A 19,818-nucleotide genomic window follows, 5' to 3' on the forward strand; every position below is an offset into this window, starting at 1 on the left:
TTGGTGGACAGGTTTGGAGTGTCACAAGGACGAATAGATTCGACTTTGGTGAAGATCCCATTGTGGATCTGGTTACAATAATTATTTAATTATTTTAAGTGATTCATCACCATTGAGAGATCTGACCAAAAACTATATGTAGTACGATATCTCAAAAAGTTGTAAACGGATTCGGATGAAACTTGGTGGACAGGTTTGGAGTGTCACGACGACGAATAGATTCGATTTTGGTGAAGATCCCATTGTGGATCTGGTTACAATAATTATTTAATTATTTTAAGTGAATCATCACCATTGAGAGATCTGGCCAAAAACTATATATGGGATGATATTTCAAAAATGTATTGGGTCCGATATGTTCTCGTGGATCAGGCATGGTGGGGCCGACGTATGCACTCTACCGAGTGCCCTTCGAGTCATTCCAATGGAATATCCTCTCCGGAGTGGACCTCCGACTTCTCATCTGCCATATTCCTGGGAATAAGAAATAACTTTTTGACCCTTTGTTTCTCTGTCGTTTCACTTACTCACTCGGTCTCCTCAATGCATCACCTCCTCCTCCTCCTCCATCATGAGTTCCAACTTTTCTCACTTCAGTCTTGTTTATTTCTTCGTTTCTCGCCTTCTCCGTAAGTCATCTTCGTTCTTTTTTCTCCTTTTTTATTCCTCCTCATTATTGGAATTCTCTTCCATTCCCACTTCAGCCATTGCACTTACCTGCACTTCTCAAGCGAGGTGCAGTGACAGTTTGAGTGAGAGTGCGCCTTGGCTTCATCACAACTTGGATGGGAGGTATGATATTTTCCAAACCTTCGGGATTAAGCAAATGTTTTGGAGTGAACAACCAAGGTATTTATTATTCGATGGACTCTGATCACAAAACACTCATTTGATGAAAATGTGTAAAACATTCCGTTTTGTTTTTAATGCACGAAATCTCTCGGGCGTATAAAACTCGGGTGCACTCACATGGGAGTGGTGGGACTCTCCTCGGTGATGCGACAGTCACACGTTCCTCCTGGTGGATATGAGTGTGCGGTTTAACCACATCCCAGAGTTGGTCAAAGCATGTGACTCAACAATGTCAAAGCATGTGACTCACCCACAGGGTGCGGACACCCACATGGGACAATGTGACTCACCCACATGGGACAATGTTGGACGCCCTCCTGATGGTAGTCCTCGGTGGTCGACTGGCGGTGGTGATTGCATGGACATTCCAAAAGAATTGAGAACGGGACAGGAATTTACACAAACGTGATGTTGTATTTCATCAATGTGAAGGGATGAAAAACCATCTGATGATCCCAGTCCATCACAACGACTCGTCTCAATATGAGTACGGACACGGTGCGGGGGCGCACGGGCTGCTAGTCCCGGGACCCCCACAAAAATGACCGTTACAATTTTTATGGACTTTTAAGGAAATAAATTTATGGACACCTTGAGGCAAATCGTATGCAGATGTTTCAGAGGTTTTGCCACCACTGGAAGTTACAAAAATTATTTGCTAGCCATCCGGCAGCCACTAATTGCTTCTTTTTTTTCAGGTAAACATGAGTGACCGACGCAAAACCCCACATGGAAGTGGAAGAGGAGCATTCATGAAAAACAAAATTTGATGGTACATTAAATTTTATATCAATCAATAGTTACCTCCACCACCGAAGGTGGACGACGATTGTTTTCACCCATGTCTGTCTGTCCGTCTGTCTGTGAACAGGATATCTCAAAAAAGTTAAGACGGAATTGGATGAAACTCGGTTGAGATGTTGGGTGTGCGACAAGGACGAAATGATTCAATTTTGGTGAAGATCCAAATCTGGATACGAGAAGTTTTTAAGTGGTTCTTCACTATTGAGTGACAGGGAGAGATACGATATATCGCACGATATCTCAAAAGGTAAAGACGGATTCGGACAAAACTTGGTGGACGAGTTCGTTCGGTGACAATAACAAGCCGCTTCGATTCTGGTTCAGGTCTGGATCCGGACCCGACCTATCGGTGGGATGCGAAACATAAACTGTTCAGCCAGGTGGAGGTACGTGCTCTACCAAGTGCCGTTCTCGTTTGACGGTACTATTTTGATGCTGGGGCCACCCCCATGACTCTAAATCCGGGCCAGATCGTACACATTTGGATGAAACAAATGATTCATTGAAAGACTAATGGAAATCGTGACCTTGAGGTCAAAGAGCACACTAACTTGCACAAAGTTATTGAGTAGAAAGACAGCTCTGTGCAGAGTATGAGTAACGGTGGAACCAATAATAACCTGAAAGTAGAGACAAGCGTATACCTGTCAGGAGAGTCCGAATCCATCAGTGGACCTGCATACGTACACCTGACATGGTTATGGGTTCTTCATTGCTGGTTGTTATTTACTTGGCACTGAGCATTTATTTTGTTTTTATCATCTTTTATCACCGAATGGCTTTGATTTTGTTTGATTTTTTTTTTTTTTTACATTATTCCCCTTTACATGAAGCAAACTTATTAGCATCCCCAAAAAGCTTCCACCCCAGCCTCAGGCGGTCCTTATACAAGTATATAAGTTTGGATGAGACGGATCGAGAACACACTACTCCAAGGACTTTCTTCTGCTTCACTGAAAGGCTAACGCCCAAACTTAAGCTTTTCTTCGGTGGTTGGCACACCTCGATCCTGTTCAATTCCATCCATCGCTGGAAGGACAGACAGACAGACATCATGGGACGGCTCGTGTGGCTTGCCGTCCTAATCTCCATTTCCTTGCTCATTGTGCTCCAGGTACAAGTAGCCGTCCTTATCGGAGCCCTTTGCACTATTTGTCTGCATTCTGCTTCACCTTGTCTTTTATTTTATTGATGTTTTGATTTGCTTGTTCATCTTCGAGTTAAAGGACTGTGTTTTGCAAGTACAAACTGATTTGTGGTGTGGAACACTGAGCTGGGATTGGGAGTTCGTATGGCTGAAAACATCAAATTTGAAATGGATACGTTCCGTGCTATTTCGGCAAGGCTGGTTCGTTTGGCTTACGTTTATCTCTCAAACAAGTGACCTTAAGAAATGTTTACTGTTTAAATTTTTGGTTGGTTAAACCGAGTCTCGGATTATGGGAGATTCAGGATACATGGTGTACAGAGGGTAACGCGTTGCTAATGGGACAGTTGGACAATACGTGGACACAAGCAAGGGGATGAACAAAGAGAAGGACGAAAGAGAAAGGTATACATGTGAAGAAGATGGGGGTTAATGAGAAGAGAAAACATCATGGGTAGCAATGGTGGATGACTTGCGAAGGAGGTACTCTACCAACATGAAGCAATGGAGGGTTGGGAGTAAAGGGGAACGGAGGAGTGGAGGTGAGTGGTGAGCTTGGATTGATGGTAGAACGTGCACAACTAGGAGAGACTGGAGAAGGACAGAGTAATGAGAGAGCACGACATTATTACTAGATATCTGTGATCACAAAGTGATTGTAAACCTCCCCCAGCCTACCCTTGGCCCACGATCCAATGATGGCCATATTTTACTCGGACCACCACATGACCTTGACCATCAACATTTAGGGATAGAGTGTAATTAAAGAAAATGTGTCCCCATCTACAATCCATCCATAAAACTAAACATCATGAAAATCGGAGGAAAACGATTCAAGTTATGATCAAAAAGGTGTTTTTTTATTTTAATGAGGTCAAAATCTGAAAAAAATTAGGTCAAGGATTGGTCAGCCAAAATTGGTTGAGTTTTGGTGAAAATGTAAAAATGTCTATAATTAGGTCATGACCTTAAAATTAGTCACGGTCAAAAAAAATCGTGTCAACCACACATACTTTATATTTTATTGAGGCAAAATTTCATTCCAAAAGTCCTCAGAGATTGGCAGAAAAAGTTTCATTTAAACTTAACTCGATATTTAGCAAATTATATGGAATGTCGTCCCGATTTCACATGCGTACAGAGGAGCGAGGTAATATTTTTTTTTACTCTGTCTGACTGTCTGCCAATCAAACAAAATTGAAAATCATTTCAAACATGAAATTTGCAGTTTTTAGGGACGTTATAAAGGACACTAACAAAAGGGAGGAAGAACTAACTAATTTAACGTGTTCGATAAGGTGGCATAAAAGAAAGCGCATCAACGGTGGTAAACATCCGAAAAAAAAGTTTCTGTTTTTTTTTCTGACAACATTTAAATCTTTATTTCATTTCAATTGAATTATATACCTGAACACGGAAGAACACAAATTCCTGGCACTTTCAAAAACCTCCAGTTTTAGAGGAATTGGACAAAATATCACGCCGTTTTACATCATGTCGACCAATCAAATTTACTGCTCGCTCTCTCACCATCGGGGAATATCAAGATTCAGACAAATTGTGACTCGTAGGAAATATAAATCATGCTCAGAAACGCAAAGCAAAAGTTTAAAAGACCCTTCCCATGTCCCTTTTCCCCAAGACTGTGCGGGGTAAGGTGTTATATTAATGTTGATATGGAATGTCCTCGCATTGTTTACCTTTCATTGCTGATTACCTGAACTCTTGCACTTGTACAGGTTACTGGAGAAGAAGCCTCAGATGAGAAAGGTAATTTGGCACATCATGTCCGTGTTGCGCCCGCATCGTAATTTCTCTCTATTTCTGCAGGTACTTTTGAACTTTCATCTTTGACCAGTTTGTACCCGTGACCAGGTGAGATTGTCAAGTATATACCCTCGTGCGAGAATCTTCAAATACGGGGATCAAAAATGGTTTATTTTACACCAAAGCCAAAGGAATAAATGCTGAACAACTTGACTTCACCTTCCCAACTTATTAATTCACTGTAGGATGAAGTCCTCCCTCGAATATGGTTCATTGTGGTCCATTCGATGAAAACTTAGGTCATTGTACTTTCAATAAATGTTTCAATTCAATCTCCCCTTCTACCAATTTGATATCACTTTCTTCGGACTACTTCTGCTTCTTCAAGGGTCTTCTCCGGCTTATCCACCGGTTTCCAATTTTGTAAATATTGCTGTCCACTGGTTGTCCGTTCTTCTTGCTTCGTGCCCAGGGCCAAGTTCCGTTTCACTTTCTTTTTATTGTGTGACCAAAACGTCATGAAATTTTGTTTTCCGTCTGATCCATTGATTTCTAGTCTTGTCCCATTTAGTTACACTTTCACCAATATGCCATCTTTCCATGGCTCTCTGCTTTCCAGGGATCATCTTATTCGTTGGAGATCATGTTCCTCTGCCACATGACATTGCCGGTAGAACACGTCAATTGCAAACTTTAATTTTCAAATACAAGGACGGTTTGTTTTTCATGACATTATTTAATTCCCAAATTCCATCTATCCTGCTCCAGTACATCTCCTCCCTTTTTTTCAAACTGATCTGTGTCTATCCTTTTGTACGAGTTGTTCAAAGTAAAGGTAATTTCTGGCTTCTTCAATTTTACACGAATGACCGATTTGAATGTCTTCCTTTTGCACATCACGGTTGAACAACGGTTTTATCTTTGTCATATTCATTTTTAGCTCACCTGGACTTTAGTCATAGGTGAGTGAGTGAGTGATTCATTCTGTCAGTCCATAAAAAAAACGAGCAAGAGACTTTGTGCTTCGGCCTCATCACAGGAGATTCCAATGATGCCGAGAGTTTTAGATTCCACAGAATCCAAGAGAAGCAGATATGATGCTGGGGCACCAACCCAGAACACCAACAGCAGAGTAGATGTGAGAGTGAGATTAAGGGGAGGGGAACTAGAAAGGCACATGCAGGTGAACATCGTGAAATATGCTCAGGTGGCATAAAAATGTGAAAACTTTGGAGGAAGGGGGGGTGAATAATTTTGTCAGCCACAGTATCATGGAAAATTTATCAAAGTCACCTTTCTGTTTGGAGTTAAATAGCATCCTTAGAGGGAAAAAAAATCCCCAAAACTTAGGAAGTTCAGAGCATGGAAAGAGCAGAGGGTGCAAGATCAGAAAGGAGGCGATAGAAGACAGAGAGACCATTGACCTGTCTCCGATGTGAAACTGATAGGCCCATCCACTTAGCTTCATCACAGGAGATTCCAATGATTTTGAAAGCCTTTGCTTCCTTGGTGTCAATCTGAGTAAGGTGTGAGGCGGGGGTGCAAGCCCAGAGGGGAGAGCAGTACTCCATCAAGGTGTTTATGAAGGCGTTGGTTACATTTCCTCTTGGCATCGACAGTCTGTTTTTTTTTCTTTTTTTATGTTGAAGGCTTCAGTCACGGACTATATAGTCCTCATCAAGGCCAAGTCTTAAATAACATAACTGCATTAATTGAAAAGTAAGGAAAGAGAATAGTCTAAGAGTTTTTGAGGAAGTAAAAAATCTGCTTTTTGAAAAGGGGAAGGTCATCAGTGTTTGGGAAGACGTGAGAAGGTAAAGAGTTCCAGAGTTTGGCAGTGGAGGGGAAGAAACAAACATCATAACGGCCCACCCTTGAGTTGCCAATGGCCACACAAAAATCATCTGATGTAGTGGCTTGTCGAGTATTCCTTGGTCTCGATAATGGTGGAGGTTCACGCGAGCAGAAACCAAAGTAATATCTGTAAAAAAGAGAAAGAGAGCCAACTATGCAGCGTAATTTCAGCGGGTCGAGTTTTGAGGTCACATTGGTGGAGCTGACAAGTCGAATAACTTTGGATTCAATTCTGTCCAGAAAGTATGTAGAGCTGGAACCTCCCCAGATGTGAGAGCAGTACTCTATACAAGGACAAATAAATCCTTTATATCGTTGGAGCAACTGTTCAGAGGAGAAGAATCTTCGACATCTGAACAGGACTCCTAATTTCTTCAAAGCAGGCTGAGCTATTTGTGTAATGTGTGTATTCCAGGACAAATTTGATTTTAGAGTAATAGCTAGTCGGTTTATTGTATCACATGGTGTAATTGTGGAGCTTTCGAAGGAGATTGGAGGGTTGAGAGGAGTTTTAGAGAGAGAGATGAGAAGAAATTGAGTTTTTGAAACATTAAACTTAACTTGATGACATTTGTCCCACTGGGAGATCTTGTCCAAATCTGAATTTAAAGAGGTGGCTGTGATGAGACGAGATGTTGATCGAGTGAGGGAAGATGGGAAAGACATGGAGGAATGTAATGTTGAGTCATCAGCAGATGAGTGCATTTGGTTATTTGTGGAAGAAAGGAGGTCATTGATAAAAAAGAAGGAAGAGTGTTGGAGACAGAACGGAACCCTGAGGTACACCGCTGTTGATAGGGAAGGGGGGGGGAGATGTTGAACCATCAACAATTATGGAGATAGAGCGGTCGGAGAGAAAGCTCGATATGAGAGAGCAGAGTGAAGGAGGAAAGCTGAAAGAGGGAAGCTTGGACATCAGACCCCGATGCCAAACTCTGTCAAAGTCTTTGAGATATCAAGGCCTTCAACAAAGGATTCCCCAAAATCTCTCAAAGAAGAGGCCCAGACATTCGTAATGTAAGAAAGGATATCACCTGTAGATCTTGCCTTGCGAAGGTTGTATTGGTGATCAGATACAAGACTGTGAGATTCCAGATGTGAGATTCAAGTCTCTTGTGTGAGATTATATCTATTATATCAGATCGGAAGATGTGATGCTCTATTTGTGTTTAAACATTCCTTTTCTATGAAATCCTTCGATTTCTCCAACAACCTCATCTCAGCTCACCAATTTTGTTTCAGACCAAGTCAATTTACCTTGGACATGCTGCTTCTCCCAACAATGGTTGGAGGCCCTCAATATCAGACATGACATCAGGGCCTTATCTCTGGACATATAACATGCTTTTGATACAGTCTGGCATCCCATCTTACTCGCCAAACTCTCTGCCTATGTCATTCAAGGCCAACTCCATACAAGGCTCACTGACATCTTCACCAATGAAGCTGAGTCTATGGGCTTCTCACTTTGCTATCACAGGCAGGTTGGTGGTCTCTCTGTCTTCTTCTACCACCTCCTTTCTGGTCTTGCACCCTCTACTCTCTCTGTGCTTTAACCCCCTCTCCCCCCCCCCCATGTTTCTGGAAGGCTCACACAGTCCACCACAATGTCCTTCTGGTGAAGCTGCCTAAATCCAAGATCACTCCTCACTTCCACTCATTTGTTTCTCTTTTTCCCCACCTGTGGAATCAGCATCCACATTCTCTTCAATCTCGTTCTTCCCTCCAGGTCTTCAGCACAGCTGTTCACTGCCATCTCATCTCCAATCCGAAACCATGATCTTTTCTACCCCCGTTAACCCCACCCGTATCCCTCCTTCCAATTTTACTGTTTTCCCTCCTTGGAGTTTCCTTCTGTATCCATCTTGTCCACCCCATGCATGTTTTTTTGTGTCTTCTTTTTGCCTTTTTGCTTCCTGATCCATTGAGTATACTAGCTCTTCCACAAGCCTTATCGATGGACAAAAAAAAATAAAAAGCTGCTTTAAATCATTTTATTGCCTCTGCAGTTTTTAGAAAATTGGTAAATGTTCTTTGATGGCCTTGTTGTCTAACTCTGATTTTAACTTCATTTATTTGTTCTGCACATTCAGACAAACGTCATTTTGGATGGCATCATCATCACGGCGGTCATGCCCATCACCATGGTGGTCATGCCCATCACCACGGCGGTCATGCCCATCACCACGGCGGTCATGCCCATCACCACGGCGGTCATGCCCATCACCACGGCGGTCATGCCCATCACCACGGCGGTCATGCCCATCACCACGGCGGTCATGCCCATCATCACGGCGGTCATGCCCATCATCATGGCGGTCATGCCCATCATCACGGAGGTCATCATGGCCATGGTCACCACGGTTTCTTTGGATTAGGAGGCCATCATGGTCACCATGGCCATGGTCACCATGGCCATGGTCACCATGGCCATGGTCACCACGGTTTCTTTGGATTTGGAGGCCATCATGGTCACCATGGAGGTCATCATGGCCATGGCCATCATGGAGGTCACCATGGCGGTTTCTTTGGTCATCTCCATATGCCTGGATTCTTGTTTGGTCATGGTCACGGTCACGGTCACGGTCACGGTCATGGAAATGCGGTGGAGCCCGCTGTACATATTCAAGGTATGCACCTTTGTCTCTGTCTCTTTCTTTGTCTCACGTCATGGTGTTTATAATACCCTTTTTGGAGCTTTGATATTACTGCGAATAAGGCAAATTGAGAACTTATGTGGGTTGTCATCAGAAATGAGCTCTCCTATTACTTCCTAAAGGCTGTGATCTGGCAAGACAGAAGGGAGATCTTGTATTCTTGGTGGATGGTTCTGGAAGCATTGGCTTGTCAAAATTTCGTGTCATCAAAAAATTTATCATCAGGTCAGAAACATACATCACTTGCACTTTCTATTTATTCATGACTTTTAATTCCCTGTTTTGATATGTTTTTCCTTCTTCCCATTGCTCTTCTTTACATCATGTGTCCCCCTGTAACCATCAGTGTTACCCAAGGCCTGGCCATCAGGCCTGATGCAGTACGCGTGGGACTCGTCGAGTTCAGTGGCTGGAGAAAGCGCCCCAGGCATCGTACATTCTTTCACCTCCCACAGCACAAATCGCAAGAAGCAGTCTTGAAAGCCATACGCAAAACTCCGTACATGAGGGGTTCCACAAGGACAGGGGCTGCGCTGCAATACACATTGGGAGACGTATTTGCTCGCGCACCCCGATCTGGTGTGCCCAGAGTGAGCTTTGCTTTTAATATACACCTCTATTTGGTGTGGTGTTCATTTGGTCTCTTCACCGTGGATCTTATTATTATTAGTAGTATTATTATTATTATGATGTAAAAATGATTGTGGCATCAGAGAATATGAGTGAAAGAGAGGAGCAAAGACACAGAGACAAATAGGCTAAAAGTGGTCAATCGTGCTAAAAAGTATCAACATTGTCCAAGGTTTCAGATTGTCTCGGTTGGCATCGTGGCATTTGACCTTCAAGGTCAAATATTGAGGTGAAAAGGTCCAATGAGGTCAAATTTCAATTTTCTTCAAAAATAATCTCCCATCTGGATGCTTTCCAAAACCAAAGTGATCGAAACATAATATTTTCATCTTGATCGTTTTGATTTTGTTGGTGAGCAAATGAGTTATAGTACTTTTAAGAATATATATATATATTTTTTTTTTATAGATAGGGCCAAAAACGATATCTCAAAAGGTTGTGGACTGATTGTGACAAAACTTGGTGGATGAGTTAGGGAGATGACAAGAATCAGCTGATTGGATTTTTCATCAGGTCTGGATGCAGATCTGGCCTATCATTGGGCTACAAAAGGTAAACTGTTCAGCTTGGCGGAGGTATGCGCTCTACTGAGTACCATTCTAGTTTACCTTTGTTACAGGAGCTGAGAATTATCAATTTATGGTGGAGAGTGTAACCCTAGTGAAACATTTTATATTGGCTTCAATGGGATTTGAATCACGATGACACGACCTTGGAGATAAAAGAAAAATTCAGGTCAGAGGTCAATGAAAGTCAAATTTCAGTTGTATCCAGAATCCTGAATTTACCTTAATTTGCATGAGATGTGTACTCACTGGTTGATTGATATTGGTGATTTATCAACTAACTGTATTCAAGCACCACCCATCTGTATACATGCACATCTGGCATGCACATCTGTCCCAATGGCTGGCATTGGCAAGCTCCAGTGCAGCATTTGGTTTTGCATCCACAGGTAATGACTTTGAGACAACTGCTTGGCATAGATGGCTTGCGAGTCTACTTCCACCCTCCTGTGTCTGCTGGATTGCTTAGCTCCATCTAGGTCTTATTTGCCTGCAGCCAATCCTTTGACTGGAAATTTTCATGCTTGAGGTGCAGTTCTCGGGCATCACTGGTTGGGGGTAACATCTGCTTGGGCATTGTAGTTGTCTGCCGAGGCCTTCAAGATGGGAGCCATTTCTACTGAAATCTCCTGTGCTTGCAATCTCATTAGAAATTGACAATGGTGGAACTTCTTCATCACTGACACTGTCCATCCTCGACATGACCCAGGCATTATTTATCAATTTGGCCTCATTTCTGCATTGATTTGTAACAAACCAGTCCTCTGCCTTGATCTGTGATGCATTGTGAAATATAAGCTTGACCCATGTTCCAATCAGTAATTGTGGAACATCAACATCATGCAGCACCTCAATGATATCTTTCTTTAAAGCCACGTCTCTGCCGAAGCTAAGCATGACCACCGGTCATGGTGGAAGTGGACCTCATTGCCATGCGTTCCACTGACAGTAATGGAAGGTTCCCTGGACACCTATCGCATCCTCAAGTGCATCTAAGTTGTCTGCTGATCCTAGTATGGAAACCAAGGCCTTCAATATCATTGGAATGTCTCACGATCAAGCCGAGTGTATTGGCCCATCACTTTGCCATTGCCGACAGGTTGGTGGTCTCGCTGTCTTCTTCTGCCTCATTTCTGAACTTGCACCTTGTGTCCTCTCCATGCTCCCCCCCAATCCCCCACCAGGCATCTGTGAGACGCATGTGGTCCACCCTCATCCCTTTCCTAGTGAAACTGCCTAAATCCAGAACCACTGCTCACCTCAAATCATTTATTCCTCTTTTTTTCCTACCTGTGGATCCACCTTCCACACTCTCTTCAACCTCATTCTTCCCTCTACGTCTTCAAGGCTACTGTTCACCACCATCTCAATACATCCCCCATCCAAAATCATGATCTTTTCTACACCTGTTAAATTTGTCTACCCCACCCCTCCCATAATTTTGCTTATGTAGCCATGTTTTCCACCCTTTGCATTCTCCCTTACCCCTCGTCGATACCTGCATCCCTTGTTTGTCCATCTCCATTTGCTTTCTCTCTCTGCCCTGCTGTTGCTGTTTCCCCTTTCTCCTGCTGTTCCCTTTGTCCTTTGTCCTACTGCACAGCCTGTTCAAATGTCTCTCTGAGGAAAAGTCGACAAAGCAGATATTGTGCCACTTCATCTCCAAATCCCTCCAGCCATGGCCTGAAATGTTCTTGAGTCAATTTGGAATGGGTAAAGAAGCTCGATCAGTAAGCCTTTCTCCATCAGCTACGGCATCCCTGATACATTTCTTCCCATCCTCGTAGTCGTCATGTAGATGTTCACCCACTATCTTGATTTCTTGGCAGATGAGATATTTTTCTTCATCTCATTATTCATTCATCTGCATCATTCATTCCATCTTTTGCATCCTTGTCAATTTTCATCCCTTTCCCATTTTTATTTCTAGTAAGCCTCATTTTATTCTGACATCGATTTATTCTGGCCAAGGACAGCAATGCTTAATTTTGGTGAAGATCCGAATCTGGATCCGGATCTGATAATTTCTTGAGTGATTCTTCGCCATTGAGCGACGGGGCCACAAACGATCTATAGCACGATATCTCAAAAGGTTATGGATGGATTCACACGAAACTTAGTGGACGGGTTGGGTGTGCCACTAGGAAGAATTGATTCAATTTTGGTGAGGATCTGAATCCAGATCTGGATACAAGAATTATTTAATTTTTCACTGATTCTTCACCATTGAGAGATGGGGCCAAAACTATGTGTGGCATGATATCTCTAAAAGTTGTAGACGAGTTATGACAAAACGAGGTGGATGAGTTGGTTAGGTGACAAGAACAAGCCGATTCGATTTTGGTTCAGGTCCGGATTCAGATCCGGCCTATCAATGGAATACAAAATTTAAACTGTTCAGCCTGGTGGAGGCATGCACTCTACTGAGTGCCGTTCCGTTTCGCCAAGTGTCACTGTGAGTGATTTTTCAATCTTTATTTTATCGATTTATTTCACATTAATTTTGTTGAGCTCCACTCCCTTTAAAGGTCTCCCAAACCTATCTTTGTAGTCCTCACTGAAATATACTCTCTTTACAGATTCTCGTCCTCATCACCGACGGGAAGTCCCAAGATCATGTTTCTGGACCTGGGAAACACCTTCGTAATTCAGGAATCGAGATATTCACCATTGGCGTTGGCAAGTTCAACCGACACCAACTCGAGGAAATAGCCAGTAATCCCAAAAACACCCACATCTTGACGGTGAACAACGTTGGGGCGCTTAAGAGCATTGGAGAAACATTGTTGAAAAGCGTGTGCAGTGCCGCTCAGGAAAAACCGAAGCCTCAACCAATACCATTGCCACGACCTCCACCACTTCAGCCAGCACCAGAACCAAAGCCTGAGAATGGTACGTGGTTTGCAATATGCAGCCGCATTTGATGCTGATTCTAGGCCCAAGCAAACCCACAGTTAGACCTGCAGCTGATGGACAATTCCTGTAGTCTATGTAGAAGGTTTCTGGGACTGAATCTGTGGATATATGGTGCAACTGCAGTTCAGAAGTATTTTATGAATCCAGATCGAGGCCTGTATAATCCTGTATTCAATCGTCTCCCTTCTTTGTCTCCTCACAGAGCTGGAGTTGGAACTGATTTTCCTAATCGATGGGACGATCCCTCAATCACAGTTTGCATACATCATCAAATTCCTGAATGCCATCGTAGGACGCCTGAGCCTCGGAAACGACTACACTCGTATCGCCATCGTTGTGGTACGTCGCCGGTGGTCCATCTTACGGATGCTCTTGTAAGGAGCTGGTCACTTTGGCAATGTTACATCATGCTACATTATACCTGTGTTTGAGGTACAACGAGAAAATTTACAGGAGTGAGAAAAATCTGAAAAAGGAATTAGGGGGACAAAATATTCAGAGATATAAAAGCTAATAATATGATTCATACAATGCATAAAGGATGTGAGGTCACTCATGTAACTGGTTCGTTCTGGGGAAGGATGGCAGAACCTATCATGACTGACATGGTTACCCAATGTATTCTTTTGACTCATCTCTCAGAACATTCTTCAAATACCTGTTGAACCTTGTCATTCAGAAGAAAAAAAAACCAGAACACTCACACCATTACAAACAAACTTGTCAACAACGTCTGTGTATGTCACGGATAAACATCATTATTGGTTTGGTGGCAGAGCAGCTCGTGCTCTCCAATGCGATTAAAACTGCCTTCGGTGCACTGCTTGCAGGGAGTGCTGCACCATGAAGCAAGCTGTTCTTTGGGTTGGGAGCTTGGAAAGCTGGCTATCCTGTATCTGCAGTCATCTGAATGTGAAAGATCCAAGATTATTTTTCAATACAGAGGGCACTCGGTCCAAATTTCCCACTCCCTGTGTGGCTGGTGTGTTGGGTTGAATGACTTGACTCGTGAGGACCGATGCAGTTAATTTATTTGGCAGTCCGAGTGAACCTCTATGAAGACATCAAATCAGATTGAGCCTGAGCAAATTTGCGAATCCAAATTTCAGCTGTGGTTTGAATGTTTCTTGATTTAGAATGTTTGAGTGAAGTATCAGCTGGCAGGATGGCCGAGAGCTACTTGCACTCCCCACTGAGCTGTCCAACCTGGGTTTGAATATCAAGCCAACTATAAACTGTCACCCTGGTATTTAACAGGCAGGGCGATTCATCAGTTTGTGCACAATCCCTTTGATGGACCTTGATCGAGGCATCCGGTCAGCATCAGTTTCTCGATGTTAAAGATCCCTTGGTGTCCTTCATTAAGAGGAGGCGAGCACCATGATCAAATTACAAATTCGTGTTTTAGCAGGGGCACTGCATCAGCAGCACAGCCATCCCCCCCCCCCCCCATCAAATGATGCTACCCACAGCCATGTGCTGCACACAGAAGAAGAGTAAATGAGGAAGGTCTCTCAGTATTGTAATTGCATTGGAGCTCAAGTGTTCGACTTCAGCTTTAATATCTTGTTTCCTTTGCCTGTGGCCATCAATCAACCTTTCAATACCCCCTCTCTCCTCTTCTGTAAATGGGTCACCAAATCATTTGCAATGGGCTGAAAATACGTTGTACGTTGAAGAAAAATACGGAAATACGTTAAAATACTTCTCCATCTCTATTTTGATTTAACTTTGCCAGTCAAAGTTTCCCTCATTTTATCACTCTACCTTGATGTTACCCTTCAGCTTTATGGGATACGAGACGACCCGTGAACCCGTTGGGTTCCCGCTGTCACAGCGGTTGATGAAAAAAAATCATTTCAAGAAAAAAAACAAAAAGATAGCTCCAGTGAACTATACCGCTAAGGTTGTTTGCATTGATCAAATACTCCCGAGGAGTACTTGACTGAATTGGAAATTGATTTTTTTACATTTTTTTTCATTGCCCGATTTTAAACGAAACTTGATACTGCACACCGCAGGCGAATGGTCAGTAAGGTGGGCTGAAAGTTTTTGCGCTATCGTGTACCGTTTTGGCTATATTTCGGGAACATACATGCATATATATATACATACACATATATATACACAAGATGAGAGTTTTAGTACTATATAGATGGATAAAATGTTTTGTCTTTGTTGCCAAAAGCTCCAAAAGAGGCTGCGCACGATTTTGTGTTGATTGACACCTTTATATATTTTTTGTGATAATTGCACACTCCTCATTTTTAGGGAGCTGTTAGCCCATGCCGCCAACCAGTTGGCATCCCTCATTCTGAAAATTATCTCCTCCCAGATCGGAACCGAGACATCATACGCGGTTCCATTTTCTGGTTCCCGTACCGAACTCGTTTCCTCGTTTTTGAAGCTGCATGCTGTATCTGGATCAAGAAACCTCGGACTAGCGTTGAAGTATGTGGCCTCCAACTTGCTGAACAAGGCCAGGCCCAACGCCGCTAAGGTATCCGAGGGTTCGGGCTCCTCGACATCCATCGGATCCTCAAACTCCTACACAAGTTTTACCTTTGTCATTTCTTCATATCTTATTGTCCTCTTTATTGAGGCCATTCTGTTTGCGGAAGTCAATCTGTTTTCCCATTGGCTCATTTGAATGCCATAAAAGTTATTCATTTTAATTAAGCGATCTCCTTGATGCTTGTAGTAAAAAAATGGCTGAAGACTGAAAAGACAAAATAAATAACAAAAATACAAACAAAACATTCCAGAAAGCAATAACTGTGATTCTTCTGTTTAATGTCAAATTTTCTCGGCTTTTATTCTTTGTTCTGAACAACAGGCAAATGCAAAATTTATAACCTCATGTTATGTCTCAGGGTTCCACTCCATAAGAGCATACAAAAGGTGTTCGCATCGTCTCGTCCTCCCCCAGTTCATCGTCACGATTCTGGGAGGTCCTCCAGCTGATGATTTCAGCATCGGTTTGGCTGACGTGGAGTCCATGGGAGGAAGCGTGATCGCACTGGGCGCTGGCTTGGATGCTCAAATCCTGGAGCAGATCGCCAGCAGCCACAGCCTGTTCGTCAGCTGGACCAGTCTCTCGTCTTTGGTTTCCTACTCGAGTTCATTCATTACTCTCGTATATGAACCTAGTGAGTCAATCCCTTTTGTGCAGTTCTTTAAACGTGGCGGAAAATGGTGTTAGTAGCACATACTATGAAGATAAGGTGTTACCTCTGTGCTATCCTGCCAGATTTGTAATATCGACCAAGAACAGGCTTCAGGGATTAAATTGTTTGGGTTTTGTTTACATGCAGTTATTGTGGAGACTAATCCAAGCACCACAAACATGGACCTCGTCTTCCTGGTGGATGGTTCGAACGGTGTCTCAGACACAGATTTTGTGGAGATTCGACGCTTCCTGTCCAACTCTGTGAGCAGCATTGATGTACGGCCAGACAGACACCGCCTGGCCATTGTACAGGTGTGTTTTGATTGTATATATATATGTATATATACATATACGTATACTGTTAATGCTTGACAAACAAAGAGTAAAAGACATACATGCAAAATGATGCATTTTAGCAAATGATGCATTAGCAGGGCGATGTCTCAAAATCTATAACTCCACTCCAGTCTCAGGTGGCGTTTCATTCGCTAACCAAACATACTTCGTCAGGCCAAAAGTCTTTTTAGAGTCATAGATGACATTCCTTTTCTACAAAATATCTTGTAATCTCTGGTGTCCTTTCAGTGTCTGAATATGCACTTGTGTTCTCTTCGTGGTAATAATGATAAAAGCATTATCAGATTAAGTTGATGTGCTACCTGGTCTTTACTTGAATGAAGGAAACTGATGAGAAATCTTCTTGACCATCACAGATTGGTGGGCAGCCCCACACCGACCTCTTTCTGGACTCGACCGGTGGGAAGAAGGCAGCTTTGGCGGCCATAAGTAAAATGAGCCGTACTAAGGGTGCACGGAATGTGGGCCAAGCACTGACATACGTACTGACCAATGTGCTGAACACTCAGCACGGAGCCAGGCCATACACCGGCAAGGTGTGGTTGGACACGGTTGCTCGAACCCGATCATGGACCATTCACTAAACCGTCATTCGGTGCTGTAATTTCTCACCGCATCTGACTACTCTTACTTGTGCTACCTGCAGATGGTCGTTATGGTGGTGGGTGGCGCAACTGCAGACGATGTCACCGGTCCAGTGAAAGAGCTGAGAAACCTGGGCATCTCCGTGCTGATTGTTGGTGTCGCCTATTCGGACACAACGGCCCTGGAAGCCATCGCTTCATCTCCGGACTTTGTCAGCACTTACAACTCATTTGGAATGTTGGAGAGCTTTTCCCTCACGACTGGTATGTTAAAGAGGAGACTGAACAACGAGCCTTACATGAGAGCAAACTTGATTTGTGTGTGTTCAATCAACTTCTAGTATCTGACTGTGACCACACTGCCCTGATGAATCTGTGCAGCAGGGAAAAGTGGGGAAGATTTGGCCCCCATCTTGCGTGGGAGGGTACAACCACCACGATGAAGCATCCCCAATCGTAGTTTGACATCCTCATAAGCAACATGCTAACATCCTCATAGGCCATTCCGCGCGCACACAAGTCATATCGGACCCAGAAAAGAGGACGTGTAATACGGAAGTATTACACGACGTAAACTCAACCTTCAACTTGACACCACCATCATGCCTTTCACTCCCACACAAACAATACAAATCATCAAAAACAACAAAAATTCACTGGCTGCAGGCCCTGGCAATGTCTCCAATTTACATTTTAAACACCTTTGACCACACGGTATATCAGCCCTACGAGTATAAGCAATTTCTCCTACCAACACTCAAGAATTCCCCAAATTTCGAAACAAGGCAAAATCTTTTCCCTCCTTAAACCAAACAAAGATCCCACCAAAGTAGCCTCCTACAGACCTATCGCATTACTCTGCACAACCTCCAAAGTTACAGAACACCGAATACTCACACTCACAGACCCTCACATCTCTCTCTCACACACCCAACACAGATTCAGACCAAACCACTCCACAACCACTCTCCTCACACAAAACACCTTTAATGGCTTCAATAGTCTAAAAAAACACCACCAAAATGCACTATTCTCACCATGTAGACATGAGCAAAGCATGTGACACACTCCCAAAACTCTGACTCGCAAACAAAATACTCAACACAAACATGAACAACAACACCAAACACTGGCTGGCCAATACAACGACCCATCATGCAGACAATCATTCGTAATTTTAATGGAAAGTCATCACGCACATGATACTTGCCCAACAGAGTCCCTCAAGGCTCATTCCTCTCCCCCACACTCTTTAATCCGTTCATGCACGACATTCCACAACTACCTGAGAACATACAAATAGCTTCATATCACAACTTCATACAAATAGAGCATTCAAATAGCCTCATATGTGGATGATATAACCATTACCTCTACTCATAGCAACATCAACACTGCCACAGCACAACTTCAACCCTTCCTCAGCACCCTACAAACCTGGCTCACCATCAACAGACTGAAAGTCACCCCCTCAAAACCAACGATCACTCTTTTAACAAATTACACCGAGGAACATAGCGCTGCACCACGCATCGCACTGAACAACATCCCAATCACACACACCAAACAAAAATACTCGGCATCACTTTTAACACATCTATGTCATTCTCGCATCACAAACATTAAAAAAAAAAAACATGCACACCCAGGCTGAACACACTTATGGCACTCACAGGCATCGACTTCAGACACCACAAAGAAACAATATCACTAATATACAAACAGTACATTAGATCAGTCATTAACTACACCAGCTCATCCTGGGCCTCCAGCCTATCAAACACTCATCTCAACACCCAACAGACCACACAAAACAAAGCCATTCACATCATCACAGGTTGCACATTAACAACACCCATTGAGCACCTACACACAGAACCACATGGATATGTGAGGTGCACAGTTCCTTTCAACAGCAAGTGCCAACCCTAATCACCCATGCCATGACATGTCCAACCACCCACAGATCCCTAGACACATTAGAACTACACCACAAAGACACTACAGTACCATCCTTAAAATCATCCCCCACTGGACAAAAACAACTACAAAAAACACATCTAGACCCACATCACCACGGATGCAATCAATAACCTCGGCCCAAACAGTATCTTGGGCATAAAACCCACACCTATTTATAAAACTGAGAAACTACTCTCCAAATCTTGTCGTGTTCACCTTTCATGCCTCCGCTGTGGACACTACCCACAGCTTTTACAGCACACATACCGTGACTTGACGTGACACCGTGACAGTCAGTGACTTGACGACACTACTGACAACACCTGCAGCCTCTGCCAGGCTCCCCACACAAAATATAACACATCATGGTAAATTGTGTGGTCCTGGCTCCACCAAGATAAGATCACAACATAATGAAAGCGAGAGATCTCTGGGTCGCTTCTGGGAAATTGATCGGCTATCTCCGTGACGTGTGCCTGTTCGAGCAGGACTGACCAGGGATACCCAACAACAACGACTTTCTTTTTGTCTTTCGACTACCTTGTGATACGAA

At 43.3% G+C, this 19,818-nt stretch overlaps 1 protein-coding gene across 1 annotated transcript in view; it reads left to right on the forward strand.

Annotated features, from left to right (window-relative positions):
* The first annotated feature begins 2,563 nt into the window (after positions 1-2,563).
* LOC147010417 (collagen alpha-3(VI) chain-like) overlaps positions 2,564-19,818 on the forward strand; it is a 43,989-nt gene continuing 26,734 nt past the window's right edge. The window contains exons 1-12 of the mRNA XM_085860676.1: positions 2,564-2,770; positions 4,543-4,573; positions 8,518-9,054; positions 9,204-9,306; positions 9,428-9,671; positions 12,857-13,169; positions 13,396-13,532; positions 15,529-15,693; positions 16,123-16,342; positions 16,508-16,674; positions 17,076-17,255; positions 17,366-17,567. Of these exons, the coding sequence (XP_085716802.1) occupies positions 2,711-2,770; positions 4,543-4,573; positions 8,518-9,054; positions 9,204-9,306; positions 9,428-9,671; positions 12,857-13,169; positions 13,396-13,532; positions 15,529-15,693; positions 16,123-16,342; positions 16,508-16,674; positions 17,076-17,255; positions 17,366-17,567 (2,359 nt within the window). The 5' untranslated portion in view covers positions 2,564-2,710. The remainder of the gene's footprint in view (positions 2,771-4,542; positions 4,574-8,517; positions 9,055-9,203; positions 9,307-9,427; positions 9,672-12,856; positions 13,170-13,395; positions 13,533-15,528; positions 15,694-16,122; positions 16,343-16,507; positions 16,675-17,075; positions 17,256-17,365; positions 17,568-19,818) is intronic.

The sequence above is a fragment of the Eptatretus burgeri genome, chromosome 16, assembly GCF_056783735.1.
Source record: "Eptatretus burgeri isolate ZD-2024b chromosome 16, Ebu_testis_v1, whole genome shotgun sequence".
NCBI lineage: Eukaryota > Metazoa > Chordata > Myxini > Myxiniformes > Myxinidae > Eptatretus > Eptatretus burgeri.